Raw genomic sequence first — 25,771 nt, forward strand, 5'->3', positions numbered from 1 at the left:
TTGCGAAAGCGCCCTATTATTTATGGTGAGTCGCACTTGATGCAAATTTTCCGCGAAGATAACACTGAATGAGAAGATTTAACTCCACGCATTCTTTTAAATGATTTTTTCCCATGATGGGTACATTGTTATGGTCGTAACCTATACACTCACAGATTAACTTGGTATGATAACATCAATACAATATATCTAAGTATAAATTTGAATTGCGTTGGTAGGATGTTCCCTTGGGATTGCACTTGCATCATCATAATGAGCAATAGCAATCGGAACCTACCTATAATTTTAATCATGAAGGTACCTAAAATCTAAGTACCCAGATGGATTATGTATGTGTAATATAATATTACATACTATTACTCGATAACTAAGCAGTTGTTTTACCACTAGTCTAGATATACCTAAATAAGGTTTACTCAGATGTTTACCTAGTTATTAGTGGTGTAAATGTCAAAGATTTAGTTGTGTGTAAACGGTCCCGAGTCATATATTGTATGGCCTTATCAAGCTTATATAGCAGCTATATTATAGGTTTTTGCACCTCTTAAAACTAGTGTATCCGCCCAACCCGATCTAAACTAGATCAAAGCAAATCAAATGGATATTTTATATGGACAACGCAACTGGCTAACCTTATGTCGAAATTGAGTATACATATAACTATTGTACCAAGTTATATCAGCTTACTTTACATTAAATAAAATGTTATATGCATGGTTTTAAGTCGCAAAATTCAAAGTTAATTTATTGTAATAGAATAGAAGAAAAATACACTGATTTATCCATGAAAATACATTTATTAACATTAATTAAAATATTTGAATATACAACACTATACTGTATAGAATATACAGTATTAATCTAAGTATTTATTACTATTAAAAAATAGCTCCTGACTTAAAACTATTTGCGGAAAAAAACATAAAATTGATAGTGATAAAATATAATTAATGTACTTAAACTTAATTTTTTAATGATTATAATATAGATATTGTAAGGAAAATTATGTCATACATGCTGTTATAAAACATGTATGTTAGGAACTTAATTCGTAAAATCAAAATATAACAAGAAAACACTCCATAGAACGAAGTTGAAAAGCACATAATAATGAGCTAGCTTCAATATCATATTTATAAATCCACATTTAAAAATGTCACAGGAAGACTCTGCTTTTGTATAAAAAACTGGCACATTATAAGTTTTCAAAAATTAAAAAAAAAACTTATAAATCAAACTCACAAAAATGTCCTATGTCTGTCTGTTATACTCTAAAATGTAATTAAAAACATAGGTTGTGAACGTATGCATATGATATGTAACATCTGGCTCTACTAAATGGTGAATGAAAAATGTCTTCTGTCGAAGAAAGGACAATATTGAAGAAATATGTAAAATAACTAAAGTTATAGTAGCACATGGCTATGAACAAGAGAAACAATCTTGAAGCATACCTCAAAATAGGAACTTCTTCAGATATTGCAAATAACCTGGTGCGCCTCAAGATGACTGCCTTCATCCGGTGCGAGTGAGCTCTCGACTGGCCTTGAGGAACACCACGACCTTTGCCTTTATAATCTATTTTCAGACGTATATGATATTGTCAAATGTATACACGATGATTTCTTATACATTGGCATTATTTTGTTTACATGCTCAGTTCAGTCGATGGTACTGAACAACTTTTCGTATGGAAAAAACCTTTGTATATAAGGGCTGATTTGTTTTTCGCTATTTCGGTGTTACTCCCATACTAAATGTTGTCCAGAATCATGGACTGAGCATGTAGACTAAATATTGCCACCTATATATGGTATTGTCAAACAGATGTATTATAGTCCTATTATAATGTATAGTCAGACGTTGCATATAGCCTGGTAGGCCTCAAGATGGTTGCCCTCGTCGGGAGTGAGCGTGAGCTGGCGACTGGCCTTGAGGAAGAGCACGAGGCCGGGGCGCGCGCGCAGCGGCTCGCAGTCCGCGGCGCGGCCGGCGCCGGACGTCACAATGAGGACGCTGGGCGACGCGCGGACCACTGTGTTGTACGGCTCCGAGGAGCTTTCCACCTGCGAGTTATATCATTTCATACATTTTGACGACCTCCGTGGCCTAACGGTCATCATGCCGAACTGCTACGCTGGCGGCCCCGGGTTCGATCCCGGGTCAGGTCAACATGGAAAATGATATTTTTCAGATTGACCTGGGTCTTGGATGTTTATCTATTTATGTATATGTTATACAATATAATATCGTTGAGTTAGTATCCCATAACACAAGTTTCGAACTTATTTTGGGGCTAACTTAATCTGTGTGATTTGTTACTATATATTTATTTATTTATAGATAGAGGTTCCAGCATAAGAATACTTCCTTTGAACTCGAATTCCTCAATGCTGAGGGTCGTGGTCATTAGGTGGAATGAAACACACAGGACTACTCGCATCTCTTTCTGTGTCGATGTCGTAAAAGGCGACTAAAGGAAAATCCGAGTTCCGAATCCGAAATTTAATTGTAAGACAAAAGTAAGACCACCACTTACAATAACATTCTCAAATAGAATGCCTTGTGCAGGCGACAGTTTGCAAATCCCAATCGTTAAAACTGTAGTTTGTTTTTCACGCTGACCCTGGACTTCGAGACCTCGCAGCCCCGAATGTAACTGAGAACATGCAAGAAGAGATAGACAACAAACTCACCCGAATTTTAACAAGCGCGAAGTCAGGCACGGGCGGCCGCCATATGCAAGTGTTACCGTCTTCTATTTGAGGCTGGAACAACAGTTGCTGTATGGAGTAGCTGCTGTAGTCCAACATATCCACTAGAGTGGACACGTCGATGTGTTTCGGTGTCAGACCCGCGCGCACCACGTTGTCGGAGCAGGCCATACATTCCACGCAATCTGTAATTGTAATGACAAGGTTAAAATAATAAACATAAGGCACAATAGAAAACCTTGATAGATATAATGCTAAAAATAGTTTTGGGTTAATCCTTTTCGAATTAGAGTCAAAAATAGTATGAAATAGATTTTAGGATAAGGATTAGTCATGTATTATTTTTGCAACAAATAAGCCGACACAGTTATATATAAGTATATTATTATAAATTCAATGTTTTATCAAAAAAAAAAAGAAAAAACAGATTTTCGTTTTCTTGATCTCAATTTAAACATATCAATTTATAACCACGGTATGGCTACTTTTATAGTTTTATTTAAGTACTGACAAATGTATTTTATAATTATTAGAACCATTCTCAAGTTTTAAATAAAGAAGAATAAACATTATATCAAAACTATTATATAAATTACCTCCGCTCAAATAAGCATGTGGTAAGTTGGCCTTGAGAAAGATAGCTTGACCCGGTCGCAACTGCAAGTAGTTCATGAAGAAAGGCGCCCAACATCCAACATCACCAGGGTAATCATTGTGAAGCCTCTTTATCAAATCATATAGAAGAAATGTTTTAGTCTCTGCATCTGCAAAATAAATATAATACTATCCATAACAAAACCAATATAATGTATTCGTAATGTGATACAGAATAGATTTTTCTAGTTTGTTTAGTTTTAAAGACTCACAACATGCATAGTGAAATTTAGATGCTGGTAAAATGTATATGAAGTATGCAGAACAAATATTATAAATCAGGAAATATGCAAGGCTAGACTCACATATTTACTTTAGTATATGTATATTAGACACACATGGTGTTACAAAATACTTATAGAAATAGTAGTAGCAAGATTCAGCAACTGGTACATACTTTATGCACAGTTTTAATTTAATATTACATTTATTCTTTCGCTATAGTTGACATAAAAGAAATTTTAATTTATTGATTGTCATGACTGACAACTACTTTTTAGTAGTTTTAATATTAACTTTGCAAACATGAAAGAGTTGCAAAAATAAGAATTAAAAAATTAATACCTTCATTTTCTAATCTCTTAAGGAAACTCTTCAAGGCATTTGCAATAGCTGCCTTGTCACATATCATTAGCTCGTGGAACACTTTCTTCAGTACTCTGTCACTGTCTCCATGTTCCTCATTTGTAAGTAACGCGCTTACACTCTCCTTTGGCAACACTTGGGTCAGTTCAGGCAATTCTGTAATTAGTTGAAAATATTTGTTACATTGATATCAAATATTAATTGTGGGAATTTGATATACCATAAAAGTCTAATTACTTTTAGAATATAAAGTCATTTTTTGATAAGCATTGTTAAGAAATTTTTACTTACTTGCTAAATATTCTTTTATTTCAGTCAACAATCTAAAACCGCATAGGGCTTCAAATGGCGTCAGAGCTACTGTTAACTCTGGTTTATGGTTGGGGTCCTTGTACAAGTCTGGAAACTCTTTGTGGAGCTTTTCCGCATTTTCCTGGGAGAAAGATACAAAATTTTAGATAATATAAATAGGACCTGAGCTACTTTTTTATTATTTAGTTATTACTCAGTATAAATCCATCTATTCTAACACTATTTCTGAGTAATTAATTTATGTTTCACAATAGGATTCTATTGATGGTAATTTAGTAATGTGTAATCTAGGTAATGACCATCATTAAACAATTATACAACAATTAAATGCCATGGAATCTGCCCTTGGAAACTTATCTCTTTAGACTCTATCTCATTAACAATAAGGTAATTAAGTCATTTAACAAAATATACACTTACTCTGTTTGGATGAGCTTGTATCGACAGGGCCTTTCTTATGGATAGCACTTTTAAAAGAAAAGGGATGGTGACTCCAAACTTTTTTTTGACTAGGATTCCAACAGCATCATGATTATTTTTCAAATACTCTGACAGTAAGATGTCTCTTTCGATAATTAAAGAAGGACCATTGGGGTGTGTGCCCATCCAAAGTTCAGCATAGGGTTTGGAGGGCTCTACCACGAAGTTAGGGTCATTACTGGCTACTAATTTTGCCACTGTGCTCTCAGAACCAAGTTTACCCCAGTCATATGTTTGAATTTTACATTGTAACTCCATAGTTACCTGAAAAGATAAAACATAATTTATTAATTCTTTATAATATAGTCCAGATAAAAGGGATGATAACAATCAATACTAATGGAATTTAAAGGGAATATGTCTGCACGCACAGAGGACTAATCTTGTTGGTAAGATCACACTAATATTCAATAATATACCCAATTGAAATCAATAAACTTGAATGTTACCGGACCAATACGTGGAATTAATAAAAATTATATTGTTACAAAGAATTGTAAAGAATGAACACTCACTTGCACGCTATATCGATGATAATAATAAAGATAATAACGACCTATAAAGCCAATTAACATAAAACGATGATACTGATACTTGTAAATTTAGCAATAAAATATTATTAGGCACAACACGATTACACGAGTAAAAACGACTGATATAGAGAGAGCCGGATCGGCGGCGGCCGGATTGAATTTGAGATCGTCGACCGAAAAAAAACCATTCTCAGTGACAGTGACATATATAATCATTACGTTTTGTAGAACTGACAGACACAATGACAACTAGAGTTGCCACTATCCACTATCGATACTATCCATAAACCTATCGATATGGCCTTCTTGATTAACTATGGATATGGGATGCCGATCTGACATAATATAATCGATTATTCGATAAAAAAGGCTTTTTATCGATATAATACTGAAAGTTAAATATTATAACATGGCCCTGTTATTCATAAAAATATAAAGCATACAATTATGTTTTGTCTTGTTCTGTTAATGCCAAATTTTGTTAAGTGCGATAGTGACGAAACATACTTTAACATTGTTACTTTGTTTTTTTAATGTAGCGCAAATATCAATTATTATTAGAATTTGTAAAACAGATGATTAAACAAAAGTCCGACTTAAGAATAGATCAGAAAGATTCGCGACCCCTAAATGTCAATATTTGTTCTGAGCACGGATTTAGTAAGTACTTATTATACAATACCTACTAATTCCATGGTTCTAAAACACTGAGATATTTGTTCTGATTTCAAAGTGTCAGCTTTGAAATCAGAACAAATGTCTGTTATTCATAACGAAGTAGCCTTAAGTGGTAGTTAGCAGATCTAAATACTGTAGACCACATTCTACTACTAAGATACCTACTTAATGTCGCCTGCAGTCGTCATTCTTAGCTTACATTGAAAAAATAAATAAAAATAAAACCATACTCTACCAGACCTACACCATTAAAAGTAACGTAATAAATTAAATAATTTATTTAGTTATACACATAAGATTCAATATAATTTCTGAGACTTCGCAAAGTATCTTGCGATTTGTCTAATGACTTAACTCCTTCGATCTTTTCCTGAATCGCCTTTAAATCATTTTCTTTTAATTTAGTAATCGAAGTCAAACCTTTGACAAATTTCTTTGGTATACTGAAACCAGAAAGGCCTCTATTGAATATTTCCACGTTGATATTGTCTAGAGGTTCACATATAGCTGGTTCGTTTTCCCCAATATTATTAGCAGAATCTCCATTCATACTCTGTCTTGTATTTTTATTAGCAGAATTATATTTATATTCCAGTTCTTTGAAATCCAAATATGGGTATTTCTTCATAATAACGAGCTGTTCGTACTGGCGTAGATCTTCATCGCTTAATTTCTTCTTCTCCATAGCGCTGTGGTACACTTCTTGAGCAGAAACTTTTAATTTTTTCAATGTATCTTCTATATTATTTGCCATTTTTTTAGTTCTGTCTACAATTTTCGTATGGATGTGGTTTACAGGTTTGCAGGAAGGCGTATCTAAAAAAATATACGTTCAATGTTCTCATATACCTAAGACTAACTATGTTTCATTTGACCCATTCATATAATTATAACCACAGAAATAGATCTGTTGAATAAAACAAAAAAAAAGTCGCATGAATAAACCTTTATGGAAGGCAACGAAACAGACCGCAGTGAGCTGAAGGATGAAAGTATAAGTAATGGAAGAAAATAAAATAAAAAATGTACAACAATTCTACAATCCTAAATTACAGAAATGTTTCTATTCTAAAGCCACAAACTTACTGTTTCCTATAAAGACACTGGTCAAGGATTTGCTGCCCCGATGCAAAGGAAAAGTGTAGTTGACCGCCAAGCACATTAAAATACACACTGTGGTTAGCAAGCCTGTGTTTCTATGCATGATGCTAGCAATACAACACTGTGACATTGAGATTGTAACAAAAGCACAGTACAGGTACTACTCTAGCCTATGTGCTACCCACTTCAAAATTTGTTTCCAAAAAATGTATTTCATTTGACATTTTAATCTGAAATGACACTACCTACTCTATTTAAATCCAAAAACAACAAAAAAGGTTTTATTTTTTTTGCAAGAATAATAAATATTTATGGGAAACTTGATTGTTGTTATTTTCACATAACATTTTGTTACCTATTGACTGTTTGTAAAAGTGGTAGGAGCACTTTAACATAAAACAAAAATAGCTCTATCAAATTACGAAATGAAGTAGGAGAAACGAAATTGTTAAAAACAGATAATGGCAAATAAATTTGTGATAATAAAAAAAAACTAAATAAAAAACGCTTACAAAGTACTTAATAGAAATGAAAATGTTTTCAAACTGCGAAAAAGTTAAACTTTGAGAGAGACCCGCCCTGTGGGTCGGGCTGTGTTTGCGATTGGCTCGCTATTGGTCGGAGCTCTTGCTTCCCTATAATGCGCCCTCACTCCAGAGCGGGATGATTTCGGGAGGCGGGGCAAGTTTCCTGGGGACTTCGGGATGTACACCTGACAGTCAATGCACGTGTTACCTCGGTTTCGATGACACGTGTTTTGGGATAAGTGGAAATATGAGCGTCGAATCTGATAAAACAAAGACATCGATTCAGGCGCCGCGTCCATCGTCGCCGCGAAAGTTTTTCGCGCGTATCTATGGTCACCTGGAGGAGAAGGAGAGTGAGCCGGTGCGTGGAGGGTGTGAGAGTGGATCGTCGTCGGAGGTCGAGGTGGAGGAGAGTGGCAGTGACAGGACTCCGCCGCTTTGGCCGCCGCCGCCGCTGCCGCTCTGTCCGCGGCCGATGCTGCTGCCGCATCAGCAGCTGGCTTTTGGAGCTGGTCTTGCTGCTTTTCGTAAGTATCCTATATTTGACTACCTAACAAAGGGATTATTTATTTTTTAATTTGCAATACACTTATTTAAGTAGGTATTAAGTGAATATGCCCCGCGCAGCCATATCATTTATCTTCAACGTCTCTAAAGGCTCCTCGTTCGTATGGAGTTCGGTCACAATCACAAGACAATCCGTTGTTCTTCAGGAGACAATTAATTGTCTCCTGAAGAACAACGGACTTATTTATAACAAAATTGAATTGCAAGATACCAAACGCATCATAGCCGCTACACACTTGGGTTTTAAAATGTGCTCGTGGTCGTGACGATGGTTGTAAAACAAGTTCTTTTTAATGTAATATTGAGTAAATACTGTAAGAAATGAAAGTGTTTTCTCGTGTTGTGTTCATTATAATGTTTACATTACCATGACCGATCTTAATAATATCTACCTAAGTGTTGAGAATCAGAACATAATAAAAAAGAGATAAATTAAACATTCTGAACAAAAAATATATACATTAGGCAAGTATCTAAATAAATACCACACGAAAAAAGTAAACGGATATTAGGATTGCATCGTAGATTTAATTTGTTGATGTACCTAGGTATATTTTATATGATTATAACACCAGAGCATAAATAAACGTACATAAATTACAGATTTTATTTTACTTATTTTTTCTGAAATATAATATTCCTATCCTTTGTGTTATCTTGCCCTTCTTTGTCGAACTTTTTGATGTCGTCACGTAAATTTGATAATATGTGATATTCATTTCATTTAATATACTCATCAGTGTACTCAAAAAAATTGTAAAAAAAGAGAATCACGGCCATGAGCTTTGCGAACTGAAAGCCTAACGGCTGGACCAATATAGGTCACCGTTACTAAAAATAAAAAAAACGTTGTTAAATGTTTTATGTACATCATCCGTATAGAAAATAGTTTTTAAGGAGCGTGAAATATTGGCTTTCTAAAATGTTTTTTTGATAAATTTATATCAAGATGTTTAATTTCAGTGCAATCACAAAATCTTTTTTAAATTTAACTGGAACACCACGACACAGGCTCGCTTATTTTTTCAAAATACTGGCCGTTATGATAGTAATATCGTAGCATTTTATTTTTTTATCGACTTTTTTCTTTTATCGCAAGATGCCGAGGCGAAATCAATTCTATTTTTAAAATCCCCTTCTCACCCCTGAGAGAAAAGCAATTTCTATGATTATTGCCAATCTGGGGGAAATTTTCGCATATCCCACTATCGAGTGTGAGAAATTAAAAATTCTCTTGGAAAGTAGAGTGATGATTGATCCAAGTGTCGGTTGGTAATGTAAAATTGCACCTGCAGGTAGAATTATTAGGGAAGTCATAGTAATAACCGGTAAATAAAAAAGACAATGATTGTCCAGCTCGTTCCTGCACTCCGGCAATAGTGCAACATTGGTTTACATAAAGATACAGCAATCAACAGTCTACCCACGATTATGTGCTGGATGTTGCATGCCACATTATGTCCGCGTGGTATTATCAAATAGGTAAATAAAATTGTACACCCATATTTTTTATTATAATTTTTAAATGTGTGAAATAAAGCATGACCATAGCTGGCTTAACATTAAAATTTTCCGAGTTTATGGGGAAATATTATTAAATAAATACGGGCGGGCGTATGACCATATATTAATGTATGAAAGGTTTGCAGTTAAATATTGAGGATATTACTCATTGGAAACATATTTTAAATTATGCTTATCTTATCATTAAATCGAACTGAAACGATGGTATTTTAATATTGTAAGACAAGCAAATGAAAATGCAAAATGCGGCGCGGCGCGGCTCGGCGCGGCGGCGGGCGGCGCTACAAAATCAACTACCTAGATAAGATTGTTAATAACTTTTACGGGTAAAGATTATTTATAACTTTTAAGGGTGTTTTTTTACCTCTTGAAGCTGTTAAAAAAACAAACTTGTAAATCTACGCGATCAAAATAATATATGACCATTTAGGGCATAGATATAGGGTATGTTGAAAATTTTACAATTTCACAGGAAAATAAAAACATTTTGAATCATGACATTTAGCAAGAAGTTTAAATTACTTAATAATGCAGATAAAAGGAAAAAAAATATAATTTTAAGCATATTATAATTTAATGTTGCGGTTAAGATGATGGAATTAGGTACCTATATTTAATAAATTGCAAATTAAAAAAAAACTTATTTTTGTAAAGAAAAATCACTTTCCACATTTTTTAACTTTATTGATTCCAAACCCTTTAATATTTCTCTCAATAAATGGCCCTTTACTTAGAACGGTGTTTTAGAACGTTTTACAATACATGGGACTTATATGTATTTTATTAAACCGTAGTAACAGTAGACACATAAGTAATTTTATTTGTAACATTTTTTTCTGTCGTAGTGTTAAAAGCTTTTTGTATTCATCACGTGACAAAAAGTCATGCCCGCCCAGTAAACCGTTGACGAGAATTCTCGTTAGGAGCCAATCCTGGGTGCATCATCTGGTCAATGTTTATCATAATACCTAATGCATTGTCATGGGACATTAACGTATGCGAATTGCGGCTGGCCCTCGCAAATTACACGAGACCATGTATACAGCGGGTTACTGGTATCTAACGCATAACCTTTCACATGCGCATAGGTACATAGAGACTAACACCTTTTGTTCTACGACTTTTGTCTAAACGTATTATATACAAAAAAATACTGCTTTTAGATTTAATGTCGTTTCTATATTATGTTAACACCATGTTCGATTCCGCTACTGTACTTTATTCTCTCGTGTTGCTTGGCTATTACATAGAGTTAAGATGTGTAGAATCGCAAATTGGATTGTTTCTTTTTTATGAAAAAAACTACGAATCACGAAAAGTCGTAGAATAAATGTTGCTTGTTTTGATGTACCCAAGTAGTCTTTATGAGGGTTTGCCTTTGATACCAGTAACCTTGTATAAAGAAGATAAGCGAGGTCGCTGCCCATTGTACATGCTAAGTAGGTAACCTTGTACAGATTTATACGGAACCCTCAGATCGCCAGTCAAATCAATACATATACCTAATAAAACAGTAGAAAAAAAATCCTGTACATTGAATATATTTACATAAAAAAAAAACAAATTAGGCGATAGAGTCATAGTAACAGAGTAAGAATTTGAAAAAAAATACTGTCTTGTTTGTCTGTTTGTACACGTTAATCTTCGAAACTACTGGATGGATTTGAATGAAACTTTTTTGTTATATAGCTATTAAGCCTGGGCATAATATAGGGTATAAATAATTTTGTAAACTGGAACACCTGATGGAGAACAATGATGCTACAGCTAAAATATAGGAAATATAGAAATTACGCCTTAACAAAAGTTGTTCAGCCTGATGAGCATTTTCTGTTGAGATATAAAAATCGAAGATCTGGAACACCTGATGTAGACCCAAGGTGGCACAGCTAAACTACAGGATATATAGAAATGACGCCCTAATATAAGTTGTTCAGTCTGACGAGCATTTTCTGTTGAGGTAGGAATATATATAGAAAATATATAGTTTGGCCACGCGAACGAAGTCGCGGGCATCAGCTAGTTCAAAATAAGTATCTAAGTTTAATAGTATTGGGAATTGCTAAATTCTGCTAAGAATATCCTGGGCGATAATACAATAAAAAACAAATTCATAAATGATCCATAGTTAAAAAAACTCGCTCGAAACTTTTCAAATCAAAAATACAATCTCAGAATTGTAGCTACTTACTTTCAATTGGACTTGAGAACTCTTTCATGGATAGATCAAAGATACACCTTCTATTCCTTGGCCGTATTTCGTGGTAAAATAAAATATCACTAGAAAAATATTTGAATAATAGCCGTCGTCCGGCAGATAAGCCTCCGCATCTCAGTAATCCTGTCTCTTTGCCGGACTTTTCTTTATAAACTCAATAGAAAACGTTCCATATCGCGCAATATCTGTCTTCGCAAAAAGATTGAAAATATTTATTTTATTTTTATTTCAAAGAGAATTCTTATAAACATGAAGTAGATAAGTAGATACGCAGTGGTTTGTTTATATTTTCTGAATATCGAAATTAATATTGTAAATGAGAATGAAAAGCTCTATTTTAAGAAATGTTGAGGTATGGTTATTTAAGTGAAATTTAGACTTACCTAATGCAATTTTTGTATTTGGTACGGACATGTAGGTAGGTATTGTAGGTAGGAAGCATAAGCATTATGTTTCTAGATTGACTTCTGTGGTTATGTACGACAAAAATTACAACAAATATGATGTACCTTACCTACGCTTACAAAATTACAATTACGAAAACAACGTCAACAAATCCGCAACATTTTCTTACAATGGCTACAATTTTCAACTTAAGCTCATTACGTTCTCATCGTTTCTGTTTGGGGATTCTTATTGCCATGAAAATAGAATCATAATGGTTTGACGCGTCGGTGAAAAACGGGAGGTTTATGGAATGGAGTGACGGCGAATTGATGCGATTACCGCGGTACGTCTCGCTGCGCGGGAATACCAACGAGCCCGGCTATTCGGACCCGTTCTGATGTGAAAATTGCCGGCACTGTTCGCCCACTCGGTACGATCTACCCATTGTTCAACTCAAATAACTATTACGAAACAACAGTCCATGAAACATTTAACTGAATAGGTATTATTTGCGCTGAAATTATTAAGTATTCAAATTATGTTGAACGATATTTTTTTTTGTAAATATGATAGGATTTCACAAATTTACGATTCATTATAAGTATTAGTAATATCTTACTACTATAATTACTTAGGTATATTCCCATTTTGCGTAAAGGTCCGGTATACACCCTCTGAATTCAAAAAGTATTCATATCACAGTGCTATTATCTCTGGTGGAAGAAAATCACTAAAGATTTGTTTATGGTAATTATCTAAATTTCGTTTTTGGTGCTAAATTAGGTATCCACTATAGATACATGCCTAATTTAGCAACAATAAATATTTAATAGGTACCTATTTATCCTACTTAGAACTAGATAATGATATGGGTGGATAACGTATAAACAAAATTTATCTTTTAATGTACACATAAAACTTATAGATTACATAATAAAAATAAGTACAAAGATACTATAATGTGTAAAGATTTCTTTCTAAATGGGAATAGTGATTGCACCTTTGCATTTCTCGTGTGCACTGCAACAGCGCCGCATCGCGTGGGAAGCGCCACGTGCGAGGGAATCAGAATTAGAGCGGCCGTGTAGAAACGTAACGTTGCGATACTTGCGATTTATATTAGCTGGGCTGGGAGCAGCAATCTGTGGAGTTCTTACAGTCATCTTGGGAATTAGTAAACATAAACCTTATTTTAGCAATATGTTTAGGTAATCTTCATGTCTTTTTGGCTAAGTAAAATTATCACAGGATAAGATACCTACTTCTTATATTATAGAAATAAAAAGGTCAACAATAATTTTGTGAAGAACAGCTAGTTACTTAGTCGAAATTCCCCATTAAGTACTTTCTTTCCTTTTTATTGATCCATGGAATTCCCCGACCTAATGAAATTGCATACTACAGCATGAGTCTATAATTGTAAATGCTTCATTGTTTTGTAGATGATTTGCTCTATACCAAGTCAAAATATGTTACACGCTTCAAACCGGAAAAGAAGACCTTTTGGACAAGTAGAATGAGTAAAACAGACCAATCATGCCGGAGGGAAATATTAAATAAATTTTAAGTAAATTTAAGATGATAGCCATTATTACAACTGCCTTCATGATACCTAATCATGAAGTTCTATAGCCAATCTTCTGCAGTCTATTGTGTTTGAATCGTTCTTGCAATATCAATGTTGTTGTATTGAAATCAAAAATAAAGCGCGCGGTCAGGTGCGCCATCGTTGCAAGCAATCGCGATCGGGCATGCTCCAGTGGTTGGGTAATTAGGATCTTGGAATAAATATTAAGGGGTCCTGGGTCGAGCCCCGATGAGCATTGTTGGAGTTTTAATCACCATTTCGTTTTGATTGGACTCTGATAATGGAAATGGAATGTTTTGAAATAAATAGTTGTTAAAAGATGACCCTTAACAATCATTTACATGAGAGCGTTAATGATTAACGTTTTATACTTACCTATTAAATTTTGATTTTAACAAACTCATGAGTGTCTCTGAGCGAAAGAGTTGAAAAATCGATCTGTTTTCCTAATTTGTGATTATCATTATATTCATGACGTATGTGTTAACCAAATGGAATTAGTAAGGTACTCCGTAGAGTACTTACCTACTAATTCCATGGTTAATCATAAACAAATGGTACATACTTCAGACCTTGCCTTCTACAGGCTCCAGTCTCCTCCAATCTGGTATTTACGTTTGTAATATTTGATTGTTGGAAAATACAAATATATTTTTATCTTTTTACATACTCAAATTAAACATTTTTTTTGTTTAGTAGAATAGAAATAAATATGTATATCAGGACAAATCACACAGATTGAGCTATATAACCTTTTAGACATTATTATAAGTTAAAATACTTATTTCTGGTTAAGTTTTTGTGAAATAATTCCATAGATCGTAAGGAAACCTGCACTCTAATTAATGATTTATTACACCTAGGTGTGGAGAAGGCAAAATGGAGTGATTTTCCAAATAAAGTTGTTGCATTTGCGTATCTCAAGAAAACGGCAAGAGTCGTAATAAAAAGTGAGCAGTTAGTAAGTATGTAGTTTTGTAATCTCTCAACGTATGTATAATCGATTTGCATAAATCATTAAAAAGCCTATCTATTGAAGTTGGTGCAGTGGCAATGACAGCAGAATAAAACATGCAGTTATTGATCGATGAAGTCATGATATCACGTGCAGAGTCCCACGAGGGATTACATTTTTTTCAGCCACGACAAACGAATTGAGCATTAATCGTTTTAATAGCTCTTAATTCTATCACAACTCGCTTTCGACTCGATTAAGCGCATGATGACATCTGACAACACTCAGTCAGATAATGCCCCTTTGTGGCACAATCACATCCCGTACTTAAAAGGGCTGACCGCAGCTGACAGCTCACATGATTATAACCACCCTAAATAATTTGATTTAAAATTTACGATAATTAAAAATATTAAGCTAAAACATCTAGGAGGTATTAATGTCAATAGTTTTCAAATAAGTATACTTATAAATGCCTAGTCCATCTGCTGCCGATACATCTTTGAAATTCATATCATGTTAAGTTGTAAACCTGTTTTGTAGGCCAAGAAATAAATCAATACATATGATAAAACAGTAGAAAAAAATCCTGTACATTGAATAAATTTACATAAAAATAAAATTAAACGACAGAGTCACAACAACAAAGTAGGAATTTGAAAAAAATATCTGTATGTCTGTCTGTTTGTACACGCTAATCTTCGGAACTACTGGACGGATTTCAATGAAACTTTTTTTGTTAAATAGTTATTAATCCTGGGCAACATATATTGTATAAATTATTTTGATATTAAAACTGGAACACCTGATGGAGAACAATGATGGTACACCTAAACTACAGGAAATATTGAAATGACGTATTCAGCCTGATGAGCATTTTCTGTTGAAATATAAAAATCGAAGATCTGGAACACCCGATGTAGACCTATGATGGTACAGCTAAACGGGAATATAGAAATGACGACTTAACAAAAATTGTTTAGTCTGATGAGCATTTTCTGTTGAGGTATAAAAATCGAAGAATCTGAAACACCTGAAGAAGAGTCTTATTAGTTCAGCTAAACAATAGAAAATATACTTTTCAGTCTGATTAGCATCTTCTGTATCTATGTATATAGGTATCGTTACATTTGTCTGTACAATTAAATTTCTGTAATAATTTACACTTCTTACAAATTGTTCGGCCACGCGAACGAAGTCGCAGGCATCAGCAATTTAAAATAAAATAGATCAACAAACAAAAATAAAAAATTCGTTGACAATCTTTTGATAGAAACGTGCACCAAATACGGATTTTTGTTTCTTTGAGACAAAAACCTTGCACGCTTTAGGCCTTTGAAAATTCTTTTGTTCATTTGTTACTATTATTATGTTGGATCATTAGTCGAATGATCGTATTCTAGTATAATAAACATACAGCCATGCGCCCAATATGGGAACAACAGATCGCGCACGCACAGCTAACGATATAGATTATGCCAACAATAAGAAGGAACGATTAGCGTTTTATTTGGGGAAATGATGCTTTCTCCGTTTCGGAGTACCTACCTATTTTATTTGGAGATGATTTGATTGTTCATTTGTTTGGAGGACTTAATTGTTTACTGAGATGATGATAAATAGCAGCGAAGTTAGACCTAAGCTATAACGAATATGAATAAAAACAGTGATTCTATAATTATTTCAGGTTTAGGTATAATCTTAGTAATTATCTTACTAATATTCTGTTAGTTGTACTTACATGTACATACTGTAAGTATATTGAAGTGGTCGAATAAAATATTGGAAAAAAAATCCGGTAATATTTTTTTTCTTTTTGTCGATCTATGCAATATAGTTATGTTAACTATTGGCGACAGCTAACGATTAATCGTCATGAATTTAATCCCATTTTCCAAATTTTTTTAAAATTCTATTTATTGGGACAGTTTCAAACAGATGGTACTTGTATTCGATTTCATTACTTCCGATGAGAGCGAATCAGTGTAATTGGCCGGACATACACCGGACACCGCGCACTACGGCACCATGGCGCACTGATATGTGACCATATGGCGTGTGGTATTGTAGCGCTTCTTGTCGGAATCGGCCATAATTTAATTAAAGGGTTATGTGGATGGAACCTTGTATAATTATATGTGTATTCTAAAGCTGAATCTCGTCAAATTTAATCTAAACAATGTCTAGACCTAATGTTGCTTGTTTCCCTATAGGTATATCTTCTCTTTAGAAATAAATCGTATCGCATATCAACGATCGAACGCTTATCTTTATCATTAGGTATGCTATACGTTTAATGAGAACGTGTCTAATTTTGCATTGTCATTCTCTTAGAATTGAAAACTTATCTCAAGTACACATCTATTTTCAATAATTTTATCGCTTGCAATAACATTTGCAAAACCTACCGGATTGTTTTGATATTTGGTTGCATGTACTCGGATAGAAAAAAAACTCGCAACATTTTATTAAATAAAACCGATAATTACAATTCCTGGCAAACCCTATGTCGCTAGCAGGTTTCACCCGGGAATCGCTTCCGCAATCTGGCGTGCAATCTGACCCGCGCTGCATTTTCTCAGGCTCACGACACGACTCAATCGTTCGCCGACGCCTACAGGAACCACAGGGAATCCTTACGATACTTTATGGTTAATGAGAATTTAGTTAGTGAATTCAACTTATAATACATTTCAAAATAGTAGATGCTAGCCCATCTGTCAATTGACATTAAGAGAACTTAAAAAATATGAACTGATGTGGCTGATCTTCCCTTGCGAGTAATCTACGCGGAAGGGAAGATCAGCCACATCAGTTCATGTTTTTGTTTGATCTAGTAGCATTACCTACCTACCTATCTAGTAACAGTCTGGTTTACCAAACTAATGAAACTTTTCAGTAGGTTTTTCACTTCTAAACCAGCACCTACATGAGATTTTTTGAAATCTAGCCAATCGTTAGTTTAATAAAATCTAATCACTAAATCTGCCCTTTACATAATTAACTTTATTTTCCTCCTAGCAACCCTGTGGACACACCTAATAAGTTTTGTAATATACCTAAATATCTGACTAAAAATAATTTCAGTGGCCCGAAGACGTCGAAAGGAGAGCCGTCCACGAAGACAACGCACCACCTTCTCTGCACATCAGACCCTGAGGCTGGAGTTGGAGTACGCGAGAGGAGAATATGTAGCAAGAGCTAGAAGGCAAGAATAACTACTAACTGTTGCATTATTTGCAATATTATATGTTCCAGAGGTGCGCGTTTTTATTGCACTTTGAACCTGTGGGTCTTGCATTGGCATTGAGAATATATATTAACAAATAACTAAGATAAAATATAAGAGATAACACTTAAGTAATAGGTACTTGGTCTTGTATAAACCTACGACGATGGTTACGGAACTTACGAAATACTTACTTCTAAATATGTAGTTTGGGATAGGTTTCGTATTTTAATAAAAATAAATATGTATGCATAGAAGTATAAATGAACAGGCGTAGGTATGGATATCAATTAGGTACTTACCTAAAAAAAAAACAAACAGTCAATACAAACTTTTATGTACACAGATGTGAACTAGCTTCGGCGCTATCGCTAAGCGAGACGCAGGTCAAGATCTGGTTCCAGAACAGACGAGCCAAGGATAAGAGGATTGAAAAGGCGCATCTTGATCAACAGTACAGGTAACTTAAAAAAAATACAGGTGCGATTACTCTCTGCGCGCTAGCGCTACCTCGCATTTTTAATTTATTTTATTTCTAAGCGAAAAAAACAGATTATTCCATACAGAATTTTAGTTGAAAGTATCTATTATAATTTTCTATAATACAATGTGGTCACAGTATCTAAACTAAAAAGGATTTAGTGGCCACAGTGTGGTAGTAGCAGACAGATATAGAAAAGATGTTCCTTTGTTTGAATCAAATAGACCTACCATATGACTTGTCTTTAGTTCAAACTTTATAGTTGTTAATAAGAGTATGTCAGCCTCGAATCATGACTTCGAAGTAAATTCTCTTACTTTTCCACATAGTACCTATCGCGATTTGCAATACAGCTTGCAATATAATAGGCATATAGGTATATGTACGACCTTGTACACCTAAGTAACAGTTTCATGCCTATATTTACTTAAAAATGTATAGGAATTCAGTTGGCTTTTTCAGTTATTTCGAGTATTTGTTTTACATATTGAACAAGAACAATACTCTACACCTACATACCTACATGTGATGAGTTTGAAGTTTATGCAAAAGGCGCGTTATAATGACATTTACATAATCTTTTTAATTTGCAGGCATTTGGCGGCCGCATCTGGCTTGTTTCCGACAGTGTTGCCGCAATCTTATTGCCCTCCGTGTCCATGCCTGCCGGCTCATGCACCGACTTTAGACAAATAAAGGCCCGTGTACACCTGACACGTATCTAGCACGTGCATAGCAAAATTCTATGGTAATTTTCGCACGTGCACACACATGCGTTACAATTCCATATAACCGTGCTGCTAAAGTGCTCCATAGGAATTTATTGTGCACGGGCCTAAGTACTCGACAATGTTGACTCGACGACAGTGAAGTAAAGCAGGCTAAAATCTAGTCAGACTAATAACTGAATACGTCAATCGTGACTAATATAGTCAACCAGTCAAATAATCATTTGATAAAATATTTAAAATATTACTTAAATCGTACTTAAATACAGGTAACATGATTGAACCACTGCAACATGTTTTAGCTCGCTTACGGTTAAATTTAACACACTAATCAAGATTAAATCAGTCATGCATGGTTTATCAATCTATCAATTTATTTGTAAAACTTGACATGGAAAATGATACTGGGTCGCGTCATATTGCGTATAACCATGAGTTAGTGATCAATATTCTAGTCCCTACTGTCTATTGAAATACTTAACTACGTATATAATTAGGTTCCACACGCTCCACACTATCGCCGAGGTCAGACAGATCACGCGAATCCATGAACATTGCGTATGGAAGCTTTTATTTACCGCGATGAAATACCAACAATGTATACCGAATCCGTCAAAGTTTGGAGAACTGTCCCACAATAGTGTGGAGTCGGCATTACATGAGTGTCATTAGTACCTGCTATAACTAAACTCCTACAAATTCCATGTAAAAAATCTAAAAAAGATAACTACAGTTTCACTCCGATACAATCTGACAATAAAAAGTGCTCAAATACTAACACCACTAATATAATTTATATCAGTGATTTTACCATCAATCAATACAGATAATAATATTAAAATGTGTGTTCAAGAAACAGATTTCAAATAAACACAGACAAGTGTCTTTGTGTCTCTCTTTCTATTATAGCGAGGTGTCAGCACGAGATTTGAGGAAGTCTCCCACAGACTTATAACTTAGTCTCTTCAAAATGCTTATTAATAACATTCGGCCAAAGTTTGCATTTTGTTCTACATATGTTTGTAAGATAGATATTTATCATTACATAGTATAAAAGAAACTTGCTTCCCCGCGTCTATATCCCAATGTACGTTTAGTTCTTTAAAGCTACGCAACGGATTTTGATGTGGGTTTTTTAATTGATAATATGATTCCTGTGTATAATTTATTATGGTTTTACCAGAGCGAAGCTGGGGCGGGTCGCTAGTTATGAATAATATAATAACAATGATCACATCCTCATCCGATACACGCTGCTATATTATTTATATCTATTGTCTGGCTCTTTTTTGTTTAAGGTTTATGTAAGCATAAGATAGTAATGACAATGCATATTATTGATGGACGGATGATTTTCAACCTTGTAAGTAAAATATGAAATGTGTGTTCACAATTGTATATACTTTAGATATCTATTTATTAACGTATGGTATCAATAGCTATGTATCTGTAAATTCGTGAATCTCTTTGTCCTTAGTTCGTGTAAAAAACATACGATATTTCATATTGTTCCTAATATTCTTCACTATGTATAATAATGTAAATACGTAATATAGTATTAACGTTGTGTGTCACGCGAGATAAGAACGGTTGAAATAAAAGATAAACAATGTTATTGAATATGTTTTATTCAGGCAAAGTCACTTACCATGGCCTTTTCCACCAGCGACTCGTCCACGTGTAGAAGAGTCCATGGAAAATAGTATTTAAATATTTAATTTTAGGCACACCAATATAACAAAAATATTTTTAACTTCGCACTCTATAATGGCGAAATAAAATTGTATCCCAAGAGAATATAACAATAACACATAAAATGTAACTAAATAAATTACAAATTTTACAGTCAATGTGAAAAAATCAAAACATTTTCTTTATGATCAGTCAAAACTATAACAATCTATATATTGTATTTAAACGAATAACAGTTCATCGTTAATAAAAATGTATCCTACATATCTAACACCGAGATTGTTAAAATGTCATACACACTGCTATTTGTTTTATATATTTTCAAGTTAATTATTGTGATTAATATAAGTCGTAACTTAAAATTAATAATAATAAAATGACCTCTGCATAGATATTCAGTATGCATTCTGGAATGTCATAGCTAGCATTAGCTAATCGGATGATTCATTCATTAACATAATGTCAATTAAACAGTACTTATATTATCGAATATATCTTCTTACAGACTAGAAACGCAAATTGCTATCGCCACAGCTTTTACAATAGAATAAAACTTGTGATTATCGTCATAATAAAATTCATATTTTTTTCTTAAAAATGAGCCTGACTGACACAATAGTGCATAACGTATATTGTGACGCTTCAAATGTAAAAACTGTGCTCAGTGCTAAATGACTAAAACTTATATGAAAGAAATCTAGTGCCTGAACAATACCTTATTGTGAACAAACCTTAATTGAAGGGGAAAAAAATAGTTAAATGACTATGAAACGTGGTCGCTTCACTAAGTCCGCTTGGCCCTCACTAGCTAGTGTCGTGGCCTACTCTACCGCCTGCCTGCCTAGCTTCAACTAAGCAACTTGAGACCTACACATTGAAAAATATATTTGTAAGTAACACCTCAAGTAATATACCTGAAAAATCACCGCAAACTATGTAACATGTGTTCAGACCATATGGCCTATAGTGTCGTGTTGTTTGAAGGCTCATGGTGGAAATGGATGGGCGCCGGGCGTGCAGAAATTCCTACCCTACTAAACTTTTATGGTACTGTCAGATATTAATTTAAACATAAGGCCCCATTTCTTGATACATCAATTTTGATATTGGCTTTTATAAGAGGTCAGTAAAATAAAAAAATGTCTGGTTAAAAAACTACATTTACACACTTAATTTTTCATGTGCCAATACGAATTTCATCATGGTTTATAGCGCGCTTACAGTTTACAGCGCCATATGGCCTTATGGCGCGAATAAACAGCAACAACAACAATAAGCGAGAGCTATGGAGTAAAAAGAGAAAGACACAGTATGAACCTGCGCAAAATCCACTCGCATTTAGCCAGCAGTGGGTTAGGTACTTGGCCATAAAGTGTTCACTTGATCTGGCTTGATAAGCTTTAGTGTAATCTACGATTCTGCACACCCTTCCAGTCAAAGTCGAGTTAGAGTGTAAGTAGAAAGAGAAGGAGATATACTTACAAGAGGGATGGCGGACTAGAATCTGCGCTGGTTGCCGCTCTGAGCGGCATTTCCCATGTTGTAGCCGCCTCCGGAGTTATTATTAGCGAAGCCGCCACCACCTCCGCCTTAACATAAAACAGTCATATCATTAAACTTATCTTCAATGACTCAAGTATAAACCGTCCTTTAAAATGTCTTATCAAACAGAGATAATGACATTAAAATCCGTATCGTGGTTCAAGAAGAGTAAGCCTAACAGGCTCAGGGAATGACAGAGGCAGAGAGATTTATTAGAAAGAGAAAAATTCCAACATTTATTACCTATAACACTGAAAAATCGTCATATATTTGCAAGATTTATTATGTTGTTTTCCAGAGTTGTGTTGTTTTTCAGAGTCATCTACATGTAAATTCACTAGCTCAGTACTAAGTATTTTTTAAAAAGAAATAAGTGAATTTGGTGTTCGTGTTTATAAGATTTGGTGTCTTTTTTCATAATTACCCCTAGGACCTTCCATCCATCCTTTATTATTATATTAGCGGTAAAAATAAATGATACATCTAAACCTTCCTCAGGGATCAGACTATCTATTGGTGAAAACCGCATAAAAATCAGTGCAGTCGTTTTTGAGTTTATTGCGAGTAGACAAACAGACACGGCAGAGAACTTTGTTATATCACCATGTTTACTTACCAGCATTATATGGCTGGGCCCTTGAAGCGTTATAGTTGCCTCTCATTGGGCCACCACTGTACCCTTGCTGGTAGCCACCACCAAAATTGTTAGGTTGTCCCCATCCACCTTGGTCACCATAACCCTGATTGCCCCAACTCCCGCCCGAGTTGTTGTCCCATGGGTTATGGTTTCCCCAAGCCCCTTGTCCATATCCAGAATTGTAACCTCCATCTGTTTTAACAATAACAAGTTGTTTAGGTCATTACTCAGTATTTGATACAATATTATTAAAATTTGTCAATACAGAACTACTAGACTATTAATACTAATAGTACTGAACAAATGTTGACGAAATTTGAAATATGTGAAACCTAAATTTTTAGGATAGTTGGAGAGCCATGTCAGACGCCTTTAGGTGACTTGAATAAAATTGACACCAGTGTTAGCAATAACAGACTCGAAAACAGGATCAAATGAAAGGATTAGGAAGTACGTTACATACCATTGCCCCAATCTTGGTTCTGGCGGTTGCCCCACCCTCCCCCACCGCCGCGACCACCGCCCCTACGCCCGCCGCCGCCACCCCCGGGACCACCCGCAGCTATCTCGGACTTAGATAGTGCCTTCTTGACATCCAACCGGTTGCCTCTAATCTTATGAGTCTGTTGCACTACAGAATAAACAATATATTTAGTAAAAAGGTACACAGGACTATAATTTTTGTATAACACCTTTTCTACCGTGTTTTGAAGCAAATAAATGAATTTTTATTAGATTAATAGATAATATGGACAAATCACTTAAGATTCTCCTTATCAACAAATTAACAGATTCTAAAATCTTTTTCCCATCTGAGCATTTTCCCGATTCCTTCCCAGTCATTGAGGATCAGAGCCCAAGGTAAGCTAACTCAAGTAGAATATAAAATGTGTATGATGTAAAGGCTTTTCTGCTAACATAATATGTCATAAATTCACTCAAAGAGTACAAAGGTACAAACACGAATTTATATATAATAATAACAACTTACAGCAAATCCGATCCACTGGATCATAATCATCAAACTCTACAAAGCCGAAACCCCTTTTCTTTCCAGTCTCCTTTTCAGTTACTAAGCTTACAGACACAATGTTCCCATAAGAGCTGAAGTATTCCTTCAGATCATCTTCCTCTATTTCCTGTTTGAGACCCCCCACAAACAGTTTCTTGACAGTGGCACTTGCATCAGGCCGGTTGATCTCCTCTCTGGGCACTGCCCGTTTTGGCTCAACCACTCTGCAAAATTTTTACACTATCACTTCACAAAAGATATTTTCAGACCAACCATCATCAATCAATTCATCACTAATTAACATCTTGTACAAAACAACAGTAATAAGTGTATCAATCATGCTAATCTAGCTAATCTTTTATCAGTTCAAGCTTTTGCATTTAAAACATAAAATTATTTAAAATGTACCTTCCATCAATTTTGTGAGGTCTATTATTCTGGGCATCATCAACCATGTGTGCTCTGGAGTATGTGATAAATCCAAATCCCCTGGACCTCTTGGTTTGAGGGTCCTTCATCACAACTACATCAACTATTTCCCCCCATTGTTCATAGAACTCCTTCAGTGAGGTATCATTAGTGCGATAATCAAGGCCTCCGATGAAAAGTTTCCGCATGTGCTCTGGTTCCTCCTGACATTGAAAAAAAATTGATTAAAATATCATCAAATGTTGGTAGGTATAATTCTTTTTTAAGTTCAGTCTGAATGGGATCACTATATGACTTAAAATTCAAATTCTTAAAGCATGGGTGAAACAAGCATTGGTATGTCCAGTTAAAGCAAGTGCTCAGTACAAGATCAACACTAAAGACAGACAAACATCCTAGCCTAATATAGCCCTCAGCTTCTTGATATCCAGCATATTCTAATATCTAACTAAGATAAGCAGGTAAAAAAGTACCTACATACATATTTTACACTAATGACTAAGTTCAAAATCCATTTTTCAAAAAAGGAACACTAATTTAAAAATGACTAAAGATATAAATAGGTAGGTACCTACTTAAAGTACATCTCGATGGAGAAATACAAATCGTGAAATAGGTACGTAAAAATAAGATACGCATGCAGAGTAAGTATTATGGGTGCGTAGAATAAAAAACTATTTTATAGTTTATTTTCTCTGAATCGTGCTCTGGCATAGTGGCATTTTACATTAGTTTTAATTTGAGTACTATTGTTTTTACACTTACATAGTCATCACCTCCACCGCTCGGTTTCATTTTGAGTTTGTAAAGATTTGCAACCTAATTTTTTATATTAATTACCTATTAACTTGAACACTGCGGCTAATATTTTAATTCTCAAAAGTAAAATAGGTGTATTCTTCTTTCGATTTCGATAAAGCAGACCGAACTCGACAACGCAATCAAAACAAAATGACAAATAAAATGTCAGTCACTTGTTTGCAAGTTTGCAATCAGGCTCAGCCATGGTTGGTTGCCTTGGACGGTTTGCCATGTTGCTTGTTTGCTTTTTGTAGTGTTGCCAAGTAAAATCTACAACTGATTTACATTGATCCAGCTACTGGATCCAATGGCACTGGATTCAGCCACGGAAGGGAGTATTACTGTACATTTATCCTGCCATTTATCTTGGTACACAAAAGCTTTGCCGCCTTTTGTT

At 34.6% G+C, this 25,771-nt stretch overlaps 4 protein-coding genes across 5 annotated transcripts; 1 reads left to right on the forward strand and 3 right to left on the reverse strand.

Moving 5' to 3' along the window:
• Window positions 1-804: 804 nt before the first annotated feature.
• Window positions 805-5,466, reverse strand: Mpi (Mannose phosphate isomerase). 2 transcript variants are annotated; one of them, XM_053749754.2, is made up of 7 exons: window positions 5,117-5,188; window positions 4,686-5,009; window positions 4,245-4,386; window positions 3,933-4,109; window positions 3,311-3,478; window positions 2,697-2,899; window positions 805-2,066 (listed from the first exon to the last, which is right to left on the reverse strand). In XM_053749754.2, exons 2-7 carry the CDS (start codon window positions 5,001-5,003, stop codon window positions 1,857-1,859), a joined length of 1,218 nt encoding a protein of 405 aa, XP_053605729.1. In that variant the 5' UTR covers window positions 5,004-5,009; window positions 5,117-5,188; the 3' UTR covers window positions 805-1,856. The 2 variants fall into 2 exon arrangements, with proteins under 2 accessions (XP_053605729.1, XP_053605728.1); XM_053749753.2 differs by lacking the exon at window positions 5,117-5,188 and adding an exon at window positions 5,261-5,466 and having other exon boundaries at window positions 806-2,066.
• A 752-nt stretch (window positions 5,467-6,218) lies between these two features.
• Window positions 6,219-7,331, reverse strand: LOC128672460 (uncharacterized). Its single transcript, XM_053749614.1, has 2 exons — window positions 7,043-7,331; window positions 6,219-6,772 (listed from the first exon to the last, which is right to left on the reverse strand). The coding sequence occupies exons 1-2, from the start codon at window positions 7,185-7,187 to the stop codon at window positions 6,237-6,239; spliced, it is 681 nt and encodes a 226-aa protein (XP_053605589.1). The 5' UTR covers window positions 7,188-7,331; the 3' UTR covers window positions 6,219-6,236.
• Window positions 7,332-7,798: 467 nt separating this feature from the next.
• Window positions 7,799-21,543, forward strand: ro (rough). The gene is made up of 4 exons (XM_053749615.1): window positions 7,799-8,111; window positions 17,911-18,031; window positions 18,399-18,512; window positions 19,127-21,543. The coding sequence occupies exons 1-4, from the start codon at window positions 7,832-7,834 to the stop codon at window positions 19,227-19,229; spliced, it is 618 nt and encodes a 205-aa protein (XP_053605590.1). The 5' UTR covers window positions 7,799-7,831; the 3' UTR covers window positions 19,230-21,543.
• On the reverse strand, window positions 20,872-25,605 carry LOC128672457 (heterogeneous nuclear ribonucleoprotein A1, A2/B1 homolog). Its single transcript, XM_053749609.2, has 7 exons — window positions 25,339-25,605; window positions 24,553-24,776; window positions 24,124-24,368; window positions 23,596-23,763; window positions 23,112-23,324; window positions 22,436-22,542; window positions 20,872-21,820 (listed from the first exon to the last, which is right to left on the reverse strand). The coding sequence occupies exons 1-6, from the start codon at window positions 25,366-25,368 to the stop codon at window positions 22,451-22,453; spliced, it is 972 nt and encodes a 323-aa protein (XP_053605584.1). The 5' UTR covers window positions 25,369-25,605; the 3' UTR covers window positions 20,872-21,820; window positions 22,436-22,450.
• Window positions 25,606-25,771: the final 166 nt, after the last annotated feature.

The sequence above is a fragment of the Plodia interpunctella genome, chromosome 9, assembly GCF_027563975.2.
Source record: "Plodia interpunctella isolate USDA-ARS_2022_Savannah chromosome 9, ilPloInte3.2, whole genome shotgun sequence".
Taxonomy (NCBI): Eukaryota; Metazoa; Arthropoda; class Insecta; order Lepidoptera; family Pyralidae; genus Plodia; species Plodia interpunctella.